The sequence below is a fragment of the Carya illinoinensis genome, chromosome 1, assembly GCF_018687715.1.
Source record: "Carya illinoinensis cultivar Pawnee chromosome 1, C.illinoinensisPawnee_v1, whole genome shotgun sequence".
NCBI classification, from domain to species: domain Eukaryota; kingdom Viridiplantae; phylum Streptophyta; class Magnoliopsida; order Fagales; family Juglandaceae; genus Carya; species Carya illinoinensis.
In genome coordinates this window covers 49,839,707-49,863,510 of record NC_056752.1, presented here as the reverse complement: position 1 = coordinate 49,863,510, position 23,804 = coordinate 49,839,707, and the positions used below count along the sequence as shown (strand labels likewise).

The 23,804-nt window shown below is 34.5% G+C and overlaps 2 protein-coding genes across 2 annotated transcripts; both read right to left on the bottom strand.

Annotated features, from left to right (window-relative positions):
* Positions 1-3,967: 3,967 nt before the first annotated feature.
* On the bottom strand, positions 3,968-5,951 carry LOC122303261 (transcription factor MYB26-like). Its single transcript, XM_043114952.1, has 3 exons — positions 5,435-5,951; positions 5,171-5,300; positions 3,968-5,041 (listed from the first exon to the last, which is right to left on the bottom strand). Exons 1-3 carry the CDS (start codon positions 5,565-5,567, stop codon positions 4,231-4,233), a joined length of 1,074 nt encoding a protein of 357 aa, XP_042970886.1. The 5' UTR covers positions 5,568-5,951; the 3' UTR covers positions 3,968-4,230.
* Positions 5,952-13,875: 7,924 nt separating this feature from the next.
* On the bottom strand, positions 13,876-17,780 carry LOC122281213 (protein IQ-DOMAIN 6-like). Its single transcript, XM_043092560.1, has 5 exons — positions 17,447-17,780; positions 17,114-17,335; positions 15,548-15,751; positions 15,261-15,374; positions 13,876-15,076 (listed from the first exon to the last, which is right to left on the bottom strand). Exons 1-5 carry the CDS (start codon positions 17,507-17,509, stop codon positions 14,387-14,389), a joined length of 1,293 nt encoding a protein of 430 aa, XP_042948494.1. The 5' UTR covers positions 17,510-17,780; the 3' UTR covers positions 13,876-14,386.
* Positions 17,781-23,804: the final 6,024 nt, after the last annotated feature.

The following is a 23,804-nucleotide window of genomic DNA, read 5'->3' as shown; positions in this document are numbered from 1 at the left end:
TATCTTGAGGGTAGCATACATATAGCCTTCCAACATAACATTAGCATACTGGCTCAAGTTGGACTAATTCAAAAACCTCAACAACCTCTAATTATATGTTCCAATTGGCCAAAATCGACCATGCAAAAAAGTACGACTGAAATTAGGGTCTTATCGTGTACCTCGGGGCTATCAGAAGGAAGAAGTCTAAGTGACTTGGTAGACTCAAAAATGGGGTGGGAAATGTCCGTAGCAAGAAAATAGGAATGCACCAAAATCTTGCACATCTAAATCGTTTTATGACCTTTTAGTGGCATTATAATTGAGGGTTAAATGTTTAATCATTAAGCAGTTTTGGAATTCAAAACTATTAGTTCTATAAAAAAATCATTTGGTTAAAAGAATTTACACCATTGAGATCACCTAATGACTAATCATTCGAACTTCAATTATTAAGATAACGCAAAACATGATATGAATCAAATTCAATAAGCTTTAAAATAAATAAATATGATATGAATCACCAATTAAATAGAATCTCCATCATAACAACATGAACGACCAATAAATAAATATGACTCTTCTAATATATACTGGAAACATTGGAATCAAATTGTCAATTTGATCCATTACACTCATAACCCAATCGAAGATTGCAGTAGACTGTAGTAGTTAAACCAGGATATAATTATAGAGCAATATTAGGTTAAATGTACTAATAATAGCAATGATTCATACAGAAGTAATAAAATCATAAAATTCAACAGCATGTCACATACATATGCATAAAATCAATCCAAACAAATTTGTTCTTTCGTAATATTAGAATATATAAAGAAATTGAACTTGTAAGAATGGTTGACAATGTCATTTAATTTCTAGGTGGCCATAGCATTTAACAGTTATGAAAGGGTTCAAATAATTGTTAAATTACAGCAATGAACCAACAAGAAAAGCCTTGCATATCAGAGTTGTACAAATGAGTTGGTTTGGAATTTACCAAACCAATGCCACTAGACTTGAGTGGCACTGCAGATAGAGGGGCATACAAGCTAGCCTATCTACTAGTTCCATGGAAGATACCATAGTACAAGTGAGGTTGCGAATGGAAAGGGTTGTCGGGACATTTGTAGAAAGAGTAGCTGAGGGAGGATGCTAAAACCTGATGGCTATGAGGGCCTAAAGAAATCTCCATGCTCATGTGAGGAGAGAGAGAGAAACCCAACCAGTTAATGTTGTTGTGGTTAATGTTATTGTTAAGTGATCAATTTTTTAGGAGTTAATCCTCTCTCAATGTACTAATTTTCCCAATATGCAGAGATTTTGGGCAAGTTTCTAATGATGGTAGGCAACTTAATCATTGGAAAAGAAATAAACTAATCTAATTAACATCCATTGATTCAATCATCCATCAACATGTTTGGATTAAAAAAAAAGTACCACTATCTATACACAAAGCCAATGCCTCGGGTAGCTTCAAACTAGTAATTTTCAGCAAATAAGCTAGGAATATATTAGTGATGTAACTAGAAGTTGATTAATTTAATGTAGCTGAGGAAGACAACTGGAGCAACTAAGCTCAACAAGGGCAAGTTACTCGACGCCTACATCCATATAAGCTCATATATATATATTTACTCTCAGAGGGGGAAAATGAAATCTGGTGTCAATCAGGAAGCATCCCTTTCGCCCTTAACCCCAAAAATCAGTAAAACTCTGCAGTATACGTCCACGCCGGACAAGCTTTCACAATCGGTATCCCAAAAAATTGTTCTACAAGCCAAAAATGCACATTTTTTCGAAACCAACGAGTGAGGATATTTAAGAATGAAATACATGTGGTTCATGAAACAGAGTCCCAAGCTTTAAACCAGAGATTTTCCGATGACGATGGTGGAATGCCCGTGCCCAGTCACAAGCTAACCTAAGATGGAGGCAGAGCAAATGGGTTTTGTATGCTCTCGGGAACGATGGGTCTGCAGCGAACTGCGGAAGGCCAAACCAAAAAACCCCAAATTTTGAGCGGATTAAATGGTTCGGGTGGGTGGATTTGCAGGTAGGCGAAAATGCCGCTGAAGGAAAATGAAAATCGACTTGGGTACTGTGGGTGTCGGGACGGTGAAGAAGAAAAATGGAAGAGGGGGGGAAAATAAAACTTCCTAATTTTCGCGCGCGGGCTTGTTGCGAAGCAGGGACCCCGCCGGGACATTAATGTTTTAATTGCAGCGATGTAAATCGTTGCTGTTAGTTTAATAATCGGCCCAAATATTGAAAATAGGCCCACGCGTGAGGTTAATAAAAAATAAGGCCGGCGATCATGTAATCGTTACTTATAATCATTATTTCCAGCGGTTTATTTAGCAGCAGTTAAAAAATCGCTGATTCAGGCCCATTTTCTTGTAGTGTCCTGGCCATGCCAAAAAATTTAGATTTGGATGGCCAATTAAAGTGATAACTAATTATTTTGATAAGAGTGGAATCTTATCTTAGTATTTATAAATTAGTGAGCAATATTATTCTAGAGGTACGTACGTACGAAGCTGATATTAAAAACAGATCATGGGTAGACATGATCAGTAGTAGTACTACTTCACAATATATAGTCATAAAAACTGCAAATTAATTAATTAAATGGTAGCGATGTTAATGTTGTTGTCGTTTTTTGATAGTACTGCATGAAAAAAATACAAAAATAAAATAAATAGCATGCAAATCATGATTATTTTATAAAGTTGTCGAACTAATTGATCTGATCATCATCATTCAAAAAGTTATTAATTGACGACCTAGCTACTACTTGCATGATCTCCTTATAAAGCTAGCATGCACAAGTACTAACTAAACGCCATAATTAATTCATGCATTTGATGATCAGGAGATCAAGTTGTGCGATTTAATACATATATATCATGATGTACTTATATAAAAGTTTTCTTATATATAATTATTTTTGTGTATTTTTTATTTAATTTTATTAATATTCATGATTGATCAACATAATTATTTTATATTAAACAAAATAATGCATGCAGCCAATCATATTAGTGGAGTACAATAAAAATAAGTAAAAATGATTGTAGATAGAGTTCTTAATTATGTAATTGTACTTCAAAATTCTCTCTCTCTCTCTCTCTCTCTCTCTCTCTCTCTCCCACCTATGCGCGCGCTCAATAGATTACAAATTAGACGGCAACTTACAGCGTAACAAAGGTGTATGGAGGGTCAAAAAGCTGATCATCGAGGAATATCAATCGATCCCTTAATTTGATGCAACGTACCAAACACATCAAATGAAGCAGCCCATGCACTTTGATCCATCCATGTATGGTTTTTCAATACGTCAAACTCAGGCTAGAATTTAGATTATCTGATGAATTAAGTTGCAAGACCCATGCCAGCTTTTATATATATATATATATTTATATAATATTATATACTTAACGTCCATATACCAAATTCTAAAAAGGATTCGTTTATTGATTTTTTTTGTTTCGAACTATTGTCATTATGTATATAATATTGTCATTACACGTAATAGGATATATAGAGTTAATCCCTCAAAATTCACAGCAAGCAGCTTAGCTGGCCGGATATCATGGGAAATCAATAGAGTTAGTTTTGAAGACATGAAGCCCATTTGATGAGAGTTGATAATTAGACAATTTTGTCTGTAACCCTTCATCCTTGATCGATCGAATGATTCTTTTTCCGTATGCTTTATGTAATGGTCCGTACAATCATGCTAGCCGCCACAAGTACGCTAGCCCATCGGTCGGTGACTGTATCACTTTTCTAGGAGCTTTATGGCGTAAAAATTTCTACACGCACGTTGACTATGGATCGTCTCTGAATTTGTCTTCTATTGATCATGTCTGTGAATTTGTCTTCTATTGATCATGTACTCACCCGCAACTCCTTATATATGGAGAGGGAGAGAATCGAAAGATCTAGAGAGAGAGAGAGATACCCATGCATTGAAGTCGTAAAATGATCATGAAAACAGGTGCTGCTACATATATAAAGTAGAAATTTTCAGTGATATACAAATATATATATATATTGTTCAGTAGTAGAACTCCAGAAAATACTCATATGCACGTGTGAATGGAACTTCACCAGCATTACTCACCTTGACCTAGAAACATTTAGGTTTTCTCAATAAATACAATGCGTTCTATCAATTATATATATGTCTATATATGATCAATACATGCATGCACGGTACCCAATTACTCCAATAAAGTACCATGTCTAGCTAAGCTGGGTCCCAGCTTGAACGAAACTTAGGGTTTGCGACAGTTGGCCACTTGACAATGGGGAGAAGGAAGATGGCGATGAAGAAGATGATGATGGCATGATGACATCGATGTACTCCATTTGATTGTTGGGTACCACGTGTGGATCATGCGGATAGTTGGAACCTGCAGATGGAAAACATGGGATAGCAAGCGGTTCGAGATCGTGATCTTGCGAAGCAGATGAATATGGAACGCTACAAACATTCCCATCAATGATCTCACAAAGTTTTGGCATCGGAGGCACTGTTAATGAATTCTCATAATGCGGTGCTGTGATTATACTTGGATCGATAAGTACTTTTTCGCCAAGATAATGTCTGCTGGTTGCTGATCCTATGCTGAAAATTTGATGCTCTTGACTGAGGTCAAGCTGTTGGGATTGGTAGCCTAATGACCATATCATGGGGTCATTAGAAGAAGAAATGGATGGTGGAGGCAACAGGCCGGGAGGAAAATGAACCAAGTTGGCACCGAGTTCGGGGTTCTCTAATTTAAGATCACCATGATCAAAGACTTGTAACACTGGGTTTGGATTGGCTGGAAGGTATAGCTGGTCTTGTTGAGAGCTGAGGATCCAGTTAGGGTTTGCATTTAAAGAGAAGAAACCTTCTTCAGAGTTTCCATGATAGCAGATATCAGCAGGAAAGGTGGCTACAGCAGGAGCGAGCTCTTGAGAGATGAGCTTCTTCTTTATACTTGAATTCCAGAAGTTCTTAACCTCATTGTCTGTTCTTCCTGGTAAGTGCTTGGCTATCTGAGCCCACCTGTCCGAAATAAAAAATTGTCACTCTTGCATATATACAGAAAAGCGTTATAACCGCAATATCTATATATGCTTAAAATATTGACGAAAAGAATAAAAGGAGATGAGGACCGAAGAAGATGAAGGGTACCTGTTTCCTAGAATGCTATGGAGTTCGATTATGAGTGCTGCTTCTTCAGGTGAGAAGCTCCCACGTTTTAAGTCTGGTCTGAGATAATTTATCCATCTTAATCTGCAGCTCTTCCCACATCTCTGCAGACCTGCATCGAAAAGCCAAACGAGAAAAAATGAAAAAAAAAAAACAATGAAAATATTTAACCTGCAATCTAGCGCATTAACTGAAACGATCATTTTGGAGAGAGGGAGAGAGGTCAGCAGCAGGTGAAATTTCTACCGGCATGTTTGGGGACAGAACTCCAGCAACCATGGCCATAGGTCGAAATGTAATTGATGAGTTTCTCATCTTCTTCCGGTGACCATAGCCCTCTTTTCACCTTCTGCTTGTTGCAGCATGAGTGATGTCCCATCCTCTCTCTCTCTTCTCTCAAAGCAGTGATATTGGTGTGCCAATAGCAGATCAATAAGGAACGGGGGAATTGGTATTTAATAAAAACTAGATGACATATGGAGAGAAAAAGGAGAACAGAGAAAAGCAGCTCGCTGAACGAGCTCTAGCCTTAGCTAGCTAGGAGTATTTTTTTTTTTTTGAAAGTATTTGAGAGAAAACAGAGAAATGGCCGGTTAGTATGGAAATGACGTGAGTATACTGATCAGGCTGTGAATTTAATGGTGGAGAGGTACCATTGTGGCCCAGTTAGGGTTAATTTGTAGCAAAGTGCTAAAACTTGCAGTATTCCTTTAAGAGCTGTATTGCTTGTAATGGACGTATATATAACGATCTCTTCTTCGTTTCCTGAGCAGCGACGTCGGACCATCGGAGTACAGGCTTTGAGCTAGCTAGCTAGCAGCTAGGACCCGTGTTACACGTACGTACATGCAGCAGTGAAGTGGGTCCAGATGTGTAATTTGAAGGGTACCACTTTGGACATATCTGAGATTCTCGATCAAACACAGTTTTTGAATCATGACAACGTTACCGATGATCGAGATCAGGACGCTTCAACCTCATAGATCAGCCTGTACAGCTTGGATCAGTACTACGTTAATTAGATAATATATATAATATTATTGGATAATGACAGTAATGGTATAAATTTTATGAATGCTAAGGTAACCTAATGATCATAGGGATCAGTGATTACATCAAAGTACTGTTGCTGCAGGCAGGTGTTTAATTATTATTCGATCTTTACTTGATTGGATATTGAACTAGTACTAGAACTACGTACCGAACCTCGAGCTTTGGAGAAAAAAAAAAAAAAAAAAAAAAAGGAAGAAAATCATGGTCATCGTCAATTCATGTCGTTTACTTGTAAAAACTGGTATCATTAAATTAAATCAGTTTTTTTTTTTTGTTTTTTTGTTTTTAGGGTGAGGTTGTTGATACGTCGATTTGACAACTCCGCAACGTCAAGTACTTCATATAATATATTATATGTGTTTTTTTCTGGGTAAATCGTCTTTATCTGTACTTTTTTCTTTTCTATGGATCGCGCGGATCTATGAGTAAAAATATATTTATGATCTTCTGATCTCTTTCGAACGGAAATAAATAAAACCGTTTAATCTTAATCGTATGATGATCTGATCTTTGCCATGCATGTTTATTCGACGATTTTAATGTGTTAGTATATATATATATAAAGGCCTAGTATTTCATCAATATTAATTAATTACACGTACGTGAACTTCTACACACAACAGGACAACTGCAGGGCGGCAGTCCCTAAATGTTAGTCAATAATAGCTGTCGGAGAAGGTAGAGCCTCTTCCACTTTTAGCATCTTCCCTTTTTATCAACACTAATTACAAATTAATTATAATATAAAACTAATCCCAATGGCCTCTTCTTTACCTTCTTCCTATATGTAATTATTATCAACTTACCTTTGGTTATACTCATCATTAACTGACGTCAGTTTGACCATTTGATTCGATCGGAGCTATGATATGCAAAAAGCTTGAGAAAAGATTTTAGGAAAGTTTATCATGCATGCCTGCTTTCACAACTTTCACTGCAAGAAATTTCGCATTTTCCCACGACTTTTTTTTCAAAATCTACTATCGTGGCAAATACTTAGTTGATGATACAAAAATTCTCTGTGGAAAAAAAACAAGCCTTTTGCCAGCGAGATTACGTTCCGCGAGCAAAACTCTGTAGGCTCTCTCTCTCTCTCTCTCTCTCTCTCTCTCTCTCTCTCTCTCTCTCTCTCTCTCCTGGAATTACACCTTAGTTGGAACTATTTCGAACTTGTTAATATAAACATTTAACAGAAAAAAAAATGGTGGTGGAGAGACAATTAATTTGATTACATGATGATCTTTATAAGATCAATTAATTAGTTGCAACGCCTGGCCGTCACGACGAGGTAGGATGGCAATCGTACGTCGGTGCATTAAATGACGTTTTTAGAGAAGAAAAAAATGGAATTTGGTACGTAATGTTAATGTTGACGGAAGCTACATATATATAAAATTCCTTATTGGAATATTGTTTTGAAAAGAAAAGTAAAAATAAAAATTATTGTCATTGACTGACTTGATCAATTCCTTGTCTGCTATAGAATCTTAAAAAAGAAGCTAGCTGCTGCATGCATGCTGGCTATATATGCAGTCGGTGGGCACCGTCCGCTAATCAAGCATTTTTAACTAAATATATATGCTAATAGATGGTGAAGATGATCATCCTCATCATACTTATAATATATTTTCTTTCCTTAATTAAAGATAAATATACCAATCGAGGTGATCATCATCTTTGCTAAATGAAGAAACAAACTTAGGTTTAAAACAATTAATGATCAAGATTACCACTTTATCATAATTATTATTATTTTAATTAATCTACATATATATCAATTTAATCAATGATATCATAATTATACTTCATTTGGGTATTATTCTAAGCTTCCTAAATCCGGATGTCTTGATGATGATCACGAGGATGTCGGAGAAGATGCCAAAAATCAAGGATATATATATAGCTAGTGATAGACATGATGATCATGATTGTGGCCGAGGAAATATTAATATTCTTTTAGGTCTATAATTACATACATGCATAATAGAGGCTAGTTCAATTTTATATGGGAAAAACGTGACATCTCTACCCAAGCAATAATATATATATATATATATATATTTAAGGGTCGTTTATATTTTTGAACACTCTACAACTAATTTGGAATTATATAATTATTAGTAGACTATAGTAGTGATCTTGACAACAATTATAAGAATATTAATTATGGTCATGTGGTTGTAGTTTGTACTACCATCTAACCCCATTTTTTTGTCTTTTATGTTCGAATTAAGAGAACAAATTATATATACATATATAGAGGGTGGTTTTATTCAATGGTGGAGGAAACATCTTTTCTACTCGATCGTAATGATTATTGAGAAGACCAACTTTGAAGGATTTAATGTAAAACCAGCCCTACTTGCACTAATTAAGATAAAATTTTCAAGCATCTCCTTCCCAAAAAAATTCTCTTTACTTCTTCATCATGTCTAGCGCAGCTGGTTTCCAATAAAAGAAAGATAAGACATGCATGCGTATGTGAGGGTTTGATCAAGTGATAGTATTTATTGTTAACTGTACATATAAATGTGTCTCTCTCACTTTATATTATAGGATACAATTTATTTATGTGTTTGTTCTTGAGACTTTTATATTTGAGTAAGCACTTGGGACGATTTTAATTTTTTTTTTTCTTCTAAAGGTAACATAAATAATAATTATAGGAAGAAATAAAGATTTCTACTTTTTTTATTATAAAGGGATTAATGTGATCATGAGTATCAAAACTTTATACCAGACATCCTTTTATTTATGAGACAAATAGATAAAGTTACCTGACAAAAGGCAGAGAGAATCAAAACGTTAAAAGGACAACGTACATTAATTATTCATTGCTTATGTTATGTATACTCAATCGACTAGCTAGTACATGATAACACAAGCCAATTGCCTTTAGCTTGTCACCTCATCATGCAGTGGAGATCAGGTCGAAACCACTGGCTTCTTATTATGTCAACAACTGGATCGTGTTAACAAGCTAATTAATTAGCTAGCTATCGCGACGACAGGTCTTAAATACCCTCTCTAACACCACGAAAATTTGGAAGAGCATGGATCACTGAATTAGTGACATATATATATATATATAATTCAACCATTTTTTTTTTCAGTTTTTCTTTGGATTTGAAAATATTATATATGGGTACTTAATTAAAAAGCACGCTACGTTTGGTGTGAACAGCATATATATATATATATATTTATATTTATATATATATATATATAGTTGAGTATTAATGAGTCAATACATGAAGATCATGAAAGTCTATAGCTATGATCGATCAACATGAACAAGAAGACAAGATCATACAATGAGTTCAAACGGGATCATCAATAATCCCGGGGCGTACGTGCATATATAATTAACTTGAATAACATGATGAGATCGATGATCAAGACAAACCCCGGATTGGAATTCCACTGGGATATATAATTACCAGCTAGCTTGTAAATTTGATTTTTTTTTTTTTTTGACACATTTTACCTTGATAGCAATCAAGAATTTGTGGGTCTAATTGGGTCAAGGAATCATTTGTGTTTTCAAAGTATTATTATAATCTTCTAAAAGAGATTAATTAATTAATTACTAGCTAATTAAGTGAATTTTAAACATGCATACGTTTGCCACAGTATTAATATTATATATATATATATATATAGAGAGAGAGAGAGAGAGAGAGAGAGAGAGAGAGACTTTTATAAAAGCAGTTCATCAAAAGGTAGTAATCAATGGGGACAAGGTGGCCGGGGGAGAATATTTAGAATTTTAGAGCAAAGGCCTTCTGTTTATGCATGCATGGGCCTGCGTATAATTTGACAGGATGAAAAGAATCCCGAAAAAGTATATAATATATGCCTTCACATTCTGTTGAAGGTTCTCTTTGAACTTAGCACTTTAATTAATATTTATTTATTGTCTAATCTCGGAGTTGATTGGCTGCTAGCTCGCTCGCTGATCTTGTGGTTGGTGAATATTTACGATAACTAAAAGTAGGATTATTCTCATCAATCATGCATGCTAGCTAGCTAGCTAGCTAGGTACCTGCATCTAATTAAGTTGGACATTGCCTAGCTTCATCGACTATCTTATAACTGTTGCTACCTGAAGTTGATCTTACTAGCCATTAGCCACACACTTGATATGATATTATATAAGATCACTATTACATTCACTTCATTATGATGAGATATATCTGATCAATAAGTAATGTTAGATATAGTTTTAAGGTATGGACGTAATATTCGAACATTTTTTTTTTGTTTAAAAAATGGGACCTATTATTAAAAATATGATGTTTTTCTATATGTTTCAGATTTATCCCCTTTTTTAAAAAAGAGTAGACATGATTTATACATTCTAAGAATGTGAATCTCATTTTTTCATGCGATCACAAACAGGTAGGACAGGCCGTGTCAAAATTGTTCCAAGCTGGAATCATATTAATGTTGACACACGAGTCAAGATCGTTGCGCGCAATCCTTTCATGTCGATCAGTACTACTGTATGATGAAGGAGATGATGATCAACTTCTTCCAACGAACAAAACCTCATTATAATTCTATTAATTGTTGTGATCACTAGCTAGCTAGCTATGAGTTGATGATAGATAGAAAGATATATAGTCTCCGGCCGACCGGCCGGCCAGGAAAATCAGTTTCAAATTGAAAGAAGCAAGCAATGGTTTGATGATGATGATCTTGTGGTACTGGAACAGGCCAGAGTGCCAATTAGAATCTATGACTTCATCTTATTTGTTGCTTCTGAAAGAAAAAGTAAGAGTTTGGAATGCTTATGATGGAAGAAATAGAACAGAACAAGATTCCTGATTTATTGTTGCACATGCAACAATTAATAGCACCAGGCCGCTCTCTTTTGCTTTATTTGTTGAGCGATCAAAGGACATGAAAAGATATTGCATTCGATTTTTTGTTTTTTTTCTCCAACTCATTAATGTGGAATCAAAATAAGTACATAAAAGAATAGCTAGCTTATTTTATTTGTCTTTTCTCGAAGACGATTGATGATTTTGGTATGGGTCATTTTCAGTCTATTTTTTTATGGGTCTCTTTCTTTCTTTCTCTTTCTTTTTGAATTTTGTTTCCTCTACTCCCAGTTTTGTTCTTCCTTGGCAAATAAAATTACCTCTTGATCGATCGATCATGATATGCAACAAAAAGGAAACAAATAATTAAGAAGATCGAAGAGATCATGATCGATCAGTACGTAGCATGAGCTTCCTCCTGCTCACACTTAAAACTCATGATCTCAAATATATTAACAAATTAAAGGAGATTAAGGGTGAGAAGATCACCAAAATTTGAAGAAAACTATTTTAAAGGTTTATATTATATTGTATAATGGTTCAAGGATTAATGCTAACTAAGTTATAACATATAAGATCATCATGTAATGCTGGTTTACAACTTTTCTTTTTTTTTTGGGTAAGAGTGCTAGCTTGCACATGAAAAGTAACAAGATTCTACCTAACTCGCAAAGCTTATATCTGATCAATGTCATTCACATCAACGAGGAAAAAAAAAATGAAGGACAGCGTGTTGCTCTTTTCAAGTTGACCAACTACAATAAAACCTGATCTTTTAATGGAATGACAACTAAATAGGAGATCAAAATAAATAAATAATTGAGGTATTCATGAATCGATCATTATAATTCACAGTGATCACGATTAATTATATATATATATATATATAGAGAGAGAGAGAGAGAGAGAGAGAGAGAGAGAGAGAGAGAGAGAGAGAGAGAGAGAGAGAGAGAGAGAGAAAATTCAAATAATGGAAATGAAGAAAAAGTAGAAAAACATGAAACTTATTTACTCATGATATAAAGCGATGCAAACAAAAGTACTAAATTGTGGGGTCAAAGAAATAAAAAAGCAATATACAAAGAAATAGGCATCCTGGAAGGACCCCACGGCCCACACTGCCTTCCTTATCTTCATGGCAACCCCCCAATGAAAGAAAGTTTACATATTTACTCCAAGTTGAAGAAAGCATCCCGTTTTCCTTTTTCTTTCATTCAATTCAGGATCCCATCAACATTGACATCCAACACTCTTTTTTTTTTTTTTTTTTTGTTTTACAGCTTTTGGTGGCATCCTGATTTCTTGCCTTTGTTGGTGCTGCAATATGCAATACTCCTCCCGCCACCCCACGTGTAAGGCTGCTTGAGTAGTCTTTGATCATCATGTCCTATCACGAGTACGTACGTAGGGCATCTTTCTTGCCGTAGATAAAAAGTCAAACTGATCTGCATTAATCTGCATGATCGTCTCGAACGTCTATAACTGTGTGCGTGTGTATGTACGCGTCTCTCATTTTTGAAACCGACAAATGAAACACCAGTTCACAGTACTGTTGTCTACTTTTGAAGATGCATATTTTCCAAGTGTTATTATTTTCTGGTCGATTTTCTCTTCTGGTTTCTTAAAGATGGAATGATTAAGTGATTCACACAATAGCAAAGGACGATGATGTTGATATAAGTGGTCCTTTCAGCAATAGAATGAATGCTGCTGGGACCCTTTAAGATGCTGCATATCACACCCCCAACCCCATCTCAAATGCCAGTCTATTTGAGGAACCCTTGTTAGTTGTTATTGCACGCCACTCAATTTTGTTTCTTAAGTGGGGTTAAGAATGTTTCACAAAACCTTGGTCCTTGCGCTCCTTGCTTGATTGAAAAGGTTTGATTCTAATCTCAAACATTGAACTGCTCCTGAAATGACTTTACACACAATCATATCTGCATCAAAATTTGAGCGTTAACATATCTTTTTCCAAATTTCAACCGAGTTTCGGAGCAAATTCCAGAGCAAGAACTCAAAAGTTAATTTATTCCATTGATAGCGGGAGACTGATAAGAGTATATATCTTTTTGTGGGGTACTGGGAATATATATGTTATTCATGCACCCGTACATGGTCCTTGCCAATTTATTATGGTAGAGCTAGCTAGCTAGAAAAACTTACAGCCACGGCCAGATCGAGGTTTAATTGCTAGTTGTTAGAAAGAACAACATTAGTGATCTACTTATTCCATATGGAGATTGTAATTACTTCGTTGATTTCTGGGTGATGTTCTGAAATTGGCCCCGGGGGGGCGGGGGGGGGGGGGGGGGGGGGGAATCAAACCTCTATTATAATTGATGTGTTTGCTGTCATATAATATCTGGGAAATACTTGGATTTAATACTTCTTTGATATTTGTGCCATTTCTTACCACCAACTTCCTCGTCCTTGAATACATCTTGTTTTCGTTTAAATATAAGAGTGAGCAATGGATATTACTATAATTAAAAAGCGAGAATCCAATGTCTCTTGCCATAATCTTCTTCGGTTTTTTTTTTCTTTTTTTTCTTTTTTCAAATTAGAAAACACTTTCATTAATAAAAGGAGAACATTACAAGTTTTTGTCAAGCCACACAGCTTGAGTGACTAACTCTGGTACATTTTCCCATCACATATATTTTTTTTTTTACTGTTTAACCGTATCTTTTAATAAACAACTTGAGCCACGAAGCCCAACTCAAGCATGGACGTAGGGGGGAAAGCCCATTTGAAGCAGCATTTTCCAAAACAAAAACCAGAGTAACCCATAATAAATCTAGTACCACTTCAAGCTCAAGACTGCACTCTTTGATATTCATTAAACCACCCAACACAGACTATATTCTGAAGATACATAGCCACAACAAATTCCATGAACCCAGTCACTCTAATATCCATAAGTAGCAACATCACAAGTGCTATTTCTCCTGAAATTTCTATTTGTTCAGTATCATTTTCTATACACGCCACATTTTACATACAACAAACAAACAAACCTTGTATGTGAAGTCCTAGACAAGACAATGTCATTCAATCTTTACCGAGCAAAATTCAGAAATACTATATATATAGGGGCATGCTTCAATTCTATGAACACAGTTGCTCGTAGTATCTCTACTTCCGGTGTTCATATATAAACCAGTTCCCCTTTAGTTCGTTGGGTGCTTGCACATCAATCCATTGATGTGAGTCTCTTAGTACTTGAACAACTTCAGAATCATATGGCGCAACAAGCTGTTGAACTCAAGGAACTTGGACATGGTAGTTTGGCTAAGCCTCCTATGACAAATCTTAATTAGTACTGCTGATATCTTACCTGCCCATGTGTACCTAATGGCAATGAAGGGTACAGATCTCTGCTCAAATTAACTGAAAAATTAGAACCCGCACTGCTCCTTGTATCTCCATTAGAAACTACCATTGGTTTACTATGGAACATAAAATCCTCCGTAAAATGCCTCTGCATACTGTGAGAAAGATATTTGTAAGCTCTCTGCTTAGCTTTAGTTGATTCTGTGAGATACATGTAGCTAGGTGCGTGGATATTCCTTTCCCCTAGGGTTTCCATCATGAGTGTATTACTGGATGCTAGAGTTGGAGATGCAGACGTAGATGAAGTTGATGCACAGCTCTCATCATAGAGAGATTCAGAACTTGGGGCAGAAGATGAAGAACTAAGTTGACCAGATGTTAGTGGTTTAGCTGAAATCCTGGTTGTGCCATTGTACCTTATGGCTTTCACTGAATCATGATCTGGAGAATATGAATGAAAATTGAGAAGTTGATCTTTGCTTTTCCTAGACAATGGAGTCTTTTCTGGGGGGTCAGTATGATTTTCTTCCATCAATCTGCTTTCCCAGGGTTTGGCTGCCATCCAGCTTTCTATCCAGCACCATCCCGAGTTGTTCTTATCAAGTCTATGATGCTTGAGAGAAGTCACTGGTTTGCTACTTATTGAATTTGGAGTAGCAGTCAATCTTGATTGCTGAAAACAAGAAATTCAACATGCTAAAGATAATTTGTTCAACATACTGAAACAAATACAGGTCTACATCCCAACTGATCTGCATAAATCTTTTACCAGGCAGCTTTAACTAGGCCATATATTTAGTCCACTGACTATCTTACTGAAGGAAAAACTGTCTATTGGGTCCTCTCAATTTCATTACCTGTTGAGAGCGCGCGTATGCAATTGCTCTCCCCCTCTTCACAGCACCTTCTTGCCTCATTTGCAGCTTTGCTCTAACTTCATCAATGGTTCCTGGACTATCACACCATCCTTGCTGAGAATTATCAGAAAAAACAACATTGATGATAGAGTTAGCATTGCCTATACATTAAATGGTATTTTCATTATTTATTTGATGACATGGAATCTCACCAAGGCAAGGCCCTTCAGACCCACCCTTGGGAATACATAAAATGTTGACATGTGAAGATGTTTTGACATTAATACCTCAGCTTGCTTCACAGGATCAGCAAGGGGCACAGCTAGCCCTTCTGGGGACACCCTCACACACCGTGCCCTTACACGAGCTTGAACTCGAACAAGAGCTTGCATGCAACTCAGTGTAACAGCAGCTTGTTTCCGAACTTGCCGACCACGGAATATAGCTTGAAGCCTCACCACTGCTTTCAATGCCCTCAAAGCTTGTCTTGCCTGCAACATGTCATTAAAACCACTGAGCAGAAATGCATAAACAGTAATTTATAAGCATAAAAGATAAATATTAGAGCACGTCACTGCATTCTTTCTAAGAAATATGGCAAAAACAAAAACAAGAAAGGAAGAAAGCATTGACGAAGACAACCCGGCTCGCAAAAAACATTGCTGAGGCAGTTTCCAGTGAAACTTCCCACAGGGTTGATACTTGATCATGGAAATAATCCGAGTCTCCGCTTGGCTGCCTAGACTACAGAGGAAATTGAGGATAGAGTAACTCAGATATAGATGTCCTCTTCCTTCTTTTTTTGAAAGAGTGAAATACCTAATTCTCTTAGCAAAAACATTATCATTTTACCTATGTTTGAACATGATCATATTGTTTCAGGTGCAACAGATAATTTTAAAACAAACTTAAATTGTTTTTTCTCTAGTAGCTTTGCCCACAATTTTCCTAAAGAGTAACAAAGCAAAAAAAGAAAAAGAAAAACACTTCGAGAAAGAACACGTTGACCCTGTGCATTGCTAAGAGTATGACTACTTGGTTAAAAAAATGATGTGGGACAAAAAAATTCAACCTTAAAAGCTACAGAGAACTTCTAGTACGATTAACTCAATTCCAATTTCCACTTCCCGACATTCAAAAGTCTTACTAGGTAAGATGAATTGATTTTGAATTCTTAAGTTACATGAGCTCATTTCCATATATAAGCACATAAACTTAGATGCCGTAGTTCCCTGAAATCTAGATCTTTATCCAAGTTATAGATGGGAGATATAAAACTCGTCTTTAACGAACAGAGTGTTGAAAACTTGTGAAAGAGTATTGAACTTTACAATATTTGGCTTAAGGATATCTCAATATAGAAAAATAAGTTAAAGGAATTATCCATCTGTGCTGAAATTTGGAGCTTTTTTAGGCTGTTTCAGCACAAGTTTATCCATGAACAACACAAAACCTAAAATCATAGTGGCTTAAAAACATCAGCACTCGAAATTTTTAGCTTTAGAAACTACATCTGTAGCTAAGAGTAATGAAAATAGGAAAAAAAAGAACTATTTACTGGAGACAGAGTTCAATGTATGATATGAGAGTACCAAAAGCTGGTTCTGAAATTGTGTGTTTCTGAGGCTTTTGAGCTCAGATACTAATTATTTAACTAAGATTCAAACAAATAATACCATAGAGACCTTAACTTTACGATCTACAACTCAAACGTTGCTTCCGAGAACCGAAAACCAAGTAAATATATATATGAAACCACACTCTATTTTGTGTTCTGTTTATGTTTTGTTTTGTTTTTACGTGGTCTGAGTAAGCTAAAGAATCTTCAAGACAATAAAATAGTAGGCAATTACCAAGAAACCCCGAAACACGGTTTGGATCTGAATGGCAGACCGTTCTCGCCTGATCACCATGAAATCTTTGGGCGGAGCTCTCACCACAGTAGCAATTGCAGCGCTGAAAGAATGAGAGGAAGAATCGGACGCCTGGGATGCCACCGCGTGGTCCCTCTTCGTGCCCTCTGAAGAACTCTTCCATAGCCTCCATTTCTTCTTGGTCTTATCCCCGGCCTTTTCCTAAAGAAACAAAACAACGAAAATAGCATTAAGGGAAATAATGAAAACAGAGGAAACATGAGAAGCGGAAACAAAAAAATGCGAGGTGTGCTTGGAGATGTTTCGGCTCACGTAGTTGGTGGTTGTGTGGGGCTTCTTCAAAGCGATTAGTGATTTTATCCATGAGGCACCCATTTGAGAAAACAGAACGGATGCACGTTAGATAGCAACAAAGTTTTCCCAGAAAATGTTTGGGGGAAGTAAGAATTTGATCTCCTGCAAGACGAGAGAGAGGGAGAGAGAGAGAGAGGGGTTTGGGTTGTGGGTTTAGGGAGAAAGAGCTCCGGCTTAAGAATTAATGGCAGAGGAGTTTGAAATTTGAAATTTGAGAAGAAAAAGTAAGAAACACCGTAACGGATAGTAGTAGAACTGTGGAAGGTGAAGAAGACGACTTTTTTGTTTTTAAAAATTTAGGAAAGAGGCCGCTCCTCTAAATTAAGCCATAATCATAACGTTATATTTTAAAACCTTTTGTTGTTTCCCGTTGGAACCTCCAAAATGCAGGTTTCGTTGGGTCCACTGGTGACTGTGTGGATACAGTGCTTTCTTTTTTCGCTTCTCTAATTTCATTTCCTTTTTGTTTGTTTGGAGATAATAATATACTCACAATTAATCTATAACTATTATTATATTATATGATAGTTAAGTTAAAATAAAATTATGTTACGAGAACGTTGTGTTGTGGTGTAAAACTTTTCAATAACATTTCTATGAATAAAGTGCTTGCAGATTTATTAATATTATAAGATAAGTACTAGATTTTGGGATTAATCTATCTATCTTTTTTCATTTTTTAAGAAAACTCTCATCATTAATTAATAAAAAAAACTTACATCCATGTCCGAATATATTATAAGATGTTCTTATATCAAATATGATATTATAAATCAAAATAATACATTTAGAACTCTACCAGTATACTATTTTCTTTCATGACTGTTGAGGTCTTCACTATTACTGATAAGAAATTATAGTTACATTCGTAAGTGTTTAAGTATCGTGTAATTATTTTGAAAAAAATGTATAAATATAGGAATCATATGAAAAAAAAAATTAATAACAGACTCCACTTTATTTTAAAGTGAATGTACAACGCTTGCATACTCCATAATTGTATGTAGCATTGCTCATTACTAATATTTTCTATAAACAAATGTCTAAGAGACAACACTCTCTACTTAAACAGATACTCAATCTTATATTTTATAGAAGAAGATGACTCAATCTCTTAAAAAAAAAAAAAAAAGGTCTGAGAGACAACTCAGGTAAGCAGTAACATAGATGTGAAAAAGAATGGATTATAGTTTGGGCCAACTCCGGTAGACTTTGAAATCTATAATTGCCATTGAAGGCAACACACTTATCTATTTTCAGCTATAAAAGTTAAATCTGAAAGGTCTAGTTGTGGTGAGTTTGATGATATGATGCTTGTATTAAGAAGAGTTGCTAGAAAGGGTGATGGGGGCAAGAATCATGTATTGTGATTTTCACAAAATCACCACTTTCCTCCTAATAATTTTAGACCTATAATCAGCTTGTACCACGTGTCTCCCTTGAAAGTTGCTGGAAAGTTATAAATCTATTTTTTTCAACCTTGAAGAAAGCAAAATAAAACTAAGTAAAAGAAATCTTAATAAACGCTAAATCTAGAGCTATTTATTTTTTATGAGAAAGAGGATGGGAGAAATGAGGCACGTAGGGTTTATTATTCCAATCTATCTATCTTTAAATTTGGTTATAATTGCCCGCTAAGTAAATATTTATTTACAAACTTTATTTTAATAGTTCTTAGGTCTCGTTTGTTTATATACACACACACATATATATATATATATATATATATATAATAAGATAAGATAAAAATTAAATAAAATATTGTTATCATATAATATTTTTGATATTATTTTTATTTTAAAATTTAAAAATGTTGAATTATTTATTATATTTTATGTAAGAGTTTAGAAAATTTATAATGATAAAATAAGATGATTCGCGAAAATAAAGTAACCTTAACTATTTGATGATGTTTTCAAAATAATTAAGTATACTTAAAAAAATAAATTATTAATGGCCTTTATTGACTTATAAGTTCCCCATGTATATAGGGTGCACTTGAAAGTAGGTGCCTCTTTCTTTTTTTCTTTTTTTAAGAAAGAGAAGCTCTAACTTCTCTTTAAAAATAAACTCTTTTGTTATCCAGATGACTAATATAAGATGGGAGTGAATTAGATTATATTTAATAAATTAATAATTATAAATCAAATACACAATATAAAATATAAATAAAATACGAAACAACAATAAATATAAAGAGTAAAGGTAAAAGAGAAGAAAACTCAGTATGTTAACGAGGTTCGGGCCCTACTGCCTACGTCTTCGCCTCAAGCTACTATTTGAGGATTTCTAAATTCACTATTCTACCTCTTTCAGGTGGAGATAGAAACCTATTACACCTTTGAACAACACCGCTACAAAAGATCCGTGTAAAAGATCATCTACATTTGCAATCACCTTACACGTGGTGATTCAACTATTTCATGTGTAGAACACTTTCTACATACACAAAGGTTATACACATAATTTTATTGATACAAGCTGAGCTAATAGTGGGTAGGTTATCAGAAAACACGCATCAATGAGTGAAGTAAGAACAATACAATACAAACTATATCTTTCTCAAAATGAACAAAATTTAAGACTCAATGCTTAGAGAAGAGATAATGAAAACTTTAAATGAATGTTGTATGCTCTTAGTGTTGTAAATTTGAATATCTCAAATTATCTATTTATAGGCATATGAGACTTTATATTCAAATTTTAAAAAATTCACATGTTAAAGACAATATCATTCACTTTTCAAAAAATTCAAATAAAAGTTTCTTGTTTTTCATTTATCAAATACAATATCATTCACTTTTCAAAAATTTCAAATCTAATTTTTTTACTTTTCGCATATGACAAAAGGAGTACACTTTACTTTTCAAAATTTTCAAACAAAATCATCTATATTTTACATAAGTCAAAAAGAGCATCAAGCACTTTTAAAAATATTCAAATAAAGCATGCACATATGAAAGATTATCATCTTTAATATTTTCAAAATTTTCAAACAAAATTATCTACTTTTTGCATAAGTCAAAAAGAGTATCAATCATTTTTGAAAATATTCAAATAAAGCATGCATATGTGAAAAATGACAGTCAATCATCTTTAATATTTTTAAAATTTAAACATTTAATCATGTCGTGCACATGTGAAAGATGACAATCAATCATCTTTCAAAAGTTTCAAATTTAATTTCAAAATATTCATGCACATGTGAAAAATGTATTTTAATATTTTATGATAAAATATTAATTTTGAACCTTAATCCTAATTTCAAATTTTTAAAAGATTTACAACATCACTCTATGACTTTAATGTGAACTTGTTCCCTTCTTGCTCATGCTTGATTTCTTGATATACTTGACTCCATTATTTAGATAACTTGAGCTTGAGATTCCTCTAGTATTTGAATTCAGTTGTTATCATCAAAATTCATGTGTAGATATATAATTATATAATTTATATGAAACTTGAAACCTTAGGTTCAATATCTCTTTTCGTTCAGTTTCGTTGGAGAGAAAGGTACGAGTCTCTGCTCCTCCTTCCTCTCCAACTCATTTTCCTTTTCCTTTTCATTTCCACTACCTATAGGTGAATATATTTATAGGGTAGTTTTTTTTTATTGGTTCAGATTTTCTCAGATCCGCTGCACTTCGGCCATGGAAAATCAACACATGCTCCACCATGACCTTCTCCTACTGCCTATCTACTGGGACGATGCAGATCTATGCCCAAAATATTTGCTCATAGACTTCACGTGCATCTTGTTTTTGCATGTGATCTTCACGCGTCGCATCCCTTTGACAACTCTACCTACTACACATGCCGCACCAGTAGATTCCACGCTCTCTAATCCTTTAGATTAGCCTGACCCCACCTCCATCTCACCAGCGCGTGGCCCTCATGCACTACTCTAGAGGCACTGGTTGATTGTCCCTCCGTTGCAGATTTATTCTTTCTATGCCGGTTTATCCGAATTATTGCTTTTTCTAACCCGTGATCTTGTTAAAATGACTATGGATTTTTTTTTTTTACTGGTTCAGATTTTCTTAGATCTGCTGCACTTCGGCCATGGAAAATCAACACATGCTCCACCATGACCTTCTCCTACTGCCTATCTACTGGGACGATGCAGATCTATGCCCAAAATATTTGCTCATAGACTTCATGTGCATCTTGTTTTTGCATGTGATCTTCACGCGTCGCATCCCTTTGACAACTCTACCTACTGCACATGCCGCACCAGCAGATTCCACGCTCTCTAATCCTTTAGATTAGCCTGACCCCACCTCCATCTCACCAGCGCGTGGTCCTCATGCGCTACTTTAGAGGCACGGGTTGATTGTCCTTTCGTTGCAGATTTACTCTTTCTATGCCGGTTTATCCGAATTATCGTTTTTTCTAACTCGTGATCTTGTTAAAATGACTATGGATTTTTTTAAAAAAATATCTCAACAAAATAGATTGCAGTGCATTAGCTTGTACCATCTCCAATAATGATTTACCTTTAAAATATCTCTTAAGACAATATCCTTTTTATAAAACTTGAGTTATGATCAAGAAATTAGTTTTAAAACTCCTTTTTTTTTTCATCACTTTTATATTGTAGTTATTGTATTAGAGTATTTGTTAGAGAATCTCACTTCTTAACATGAATCATCTTTTATTTTAATAAAATTTACTTCTTTAAAGGAAAAAAAGTACTGTACGTACTTGAGTTTGAATGAATGACAGAACATGATCATCATCGTCATCTAAAACTAGCTAGCTAGCACATGATTAATTAATTTTGCAGTACAACTATATATATATAATACAAACATTAATTAGCCTGATCCCAAGACGAGGAAGTACATGTCATAATAGAAAGGAATAATAATACTAATAATATATTATTTAGACAGTAAATTAAGGTGAGAGAAAAATTTAAAATAAAATAAAATATTAATAAAATATTATTATTATTTTAAAATTTTAAAAAATTAAATTATCATTTTATTTTATGTAAAAAATTATTAAAATTATAATGTTGAGATAAAATACTTTTTTATATTCGAATCTAAATGGTAGGTAAGTAAGAATTAGTGGTATTTAATTTTTTGATGTAAAAATATTTGATTTCATCTATTATTATATTATTTTTAAATTTTTATATAAAATATAATAAATAATTAAATTTTTATAAATTTTAAAATAAAATTAATATTAAAATATTATATTATAATAATATTTTATTTAAATTTTAATAAAAAAATCTGATCTGATCTTATTTTATAATGCGTAACCAAACGAGACACTCTGTCTGAGGAGGACAAGTATGCAAGCATGCTGGTTGCAACCATTATCTGTATCAATTCTGCTACAGACAAATGGTGGTGGGAACGGTTAGGAAATCGGCTAATACCACGCCAGTCTATATATTATATTTTTGTTTTCTTACAAAAAAAAAAAGGGAACAAAAAAAAAAAACCATACGAAAACCACCGCTTCCCACAGACGAAAACCATTTTCTCAACGAAACTCCTGCCTTACGAGTATCCAAGAACCAAAACCAACCAATCCTCTCCTAGTCTTGTTTCTCTCTCTCTCTCTCTCTCTCTCTCTGTGACAGTGTCTGAAAGCGAAAATTGAACCTTCCGATGTCTCGTCTTTCTCTTGTTTTTTGTTCTTATCTTTCTTTTCGTCATATCTTCGGTCAATTTAAGAAATGTTCACTTATGATTTTGTATGTAGAAATATTTAAATTTTTATTTTTCTGTTGGGATTTGAGTTTTTTCTTGGTCAAATAAATCTTGTGGTCTTTCAAGAAATTGAGTAGATCTACTTCAGAACTTGCGTAGAATTTTGTTTAGGACTGAAGTTCAATTATGAATTTCGTGGGATTGAATGAGTGGTGTTTCTGGTTCTTGTAAAATTTAGAAATCAAAAGATTGGGACCAGAAGTGCATTCCAACTTGTCAGAGTCAAAGTTTTAATAGAACTTGTCATTTTGATAGCATTCCAACAGGGGAAGTTGTATTATGTGACTCAGTTTCGTGCTTAGTAAACTTGTTTGACTTGTTTTTATGAATCTCGGTTGATATTGAGAACACGTATGTGGGTAGACGAAGGGAGGGAGAGTCAATATCCCTTCATGGAAAGGCACAGCTTCGTGGGAAGAATGCGAAGACGAATGAAGGTTTAGGGCATGCGAAGAAGAAGATGAGAAAAAGAACCTGTTTTCATCTTCATCTGTTTGGAAGGAAGGCTTTGTGTTTGTATGTGGGAAGCTGCGAACACGTCGAAGTCTATTTGGGAGGAAGGCTTTGTGTTCTTCTGTGGGAAG

Bases quoted from the DNA above. Each gene is read 5' to 3' on its own strand.
- LOC122303261 (XM_043114952.1), bottom strand. From the start codon at position 5,567: ATGGGACATCACTCATGCTGCAACAAGCAGAAGGTGAAAAGAGGGCTA. The intron at 5,301-5,434 runs GTAGAAATTTCA...TTTTCGATGCAG, and splicing joins TTCTGTCCCCAAACATGCCG to GTCTGCAGAGATGTGGGAAG. The intron at 5,042-5,170 runs GTACCCTTCATC...TATTTCGGACAG, and splicing joins CATAGCATTCTAGGAAACAG to GTGGGCTCAGATAGCCAAGC.
- LOC122281213 (XM_043092560.1), bottom strand. From the start codon at position 17,509: ATGGGTGCCTCATGGATAAAATCACTAATCGCTTTGAAGAAGCCCCAC. The intron at 15,375-15,547 runs GTATTAATGTCA...GATAATTCTCAG, and splicing joins ATCCTGTGAAGCAAGCTGAG to CAAGGATGGTGTGATAGTCC. The intron at 15,077-15,260 runs GTAATGAAATTG...TCTTGTTTTCAG, and splicing joins CATACGCGCGCTCTCAACAG to CAATCAAGATTGACTGCTAC.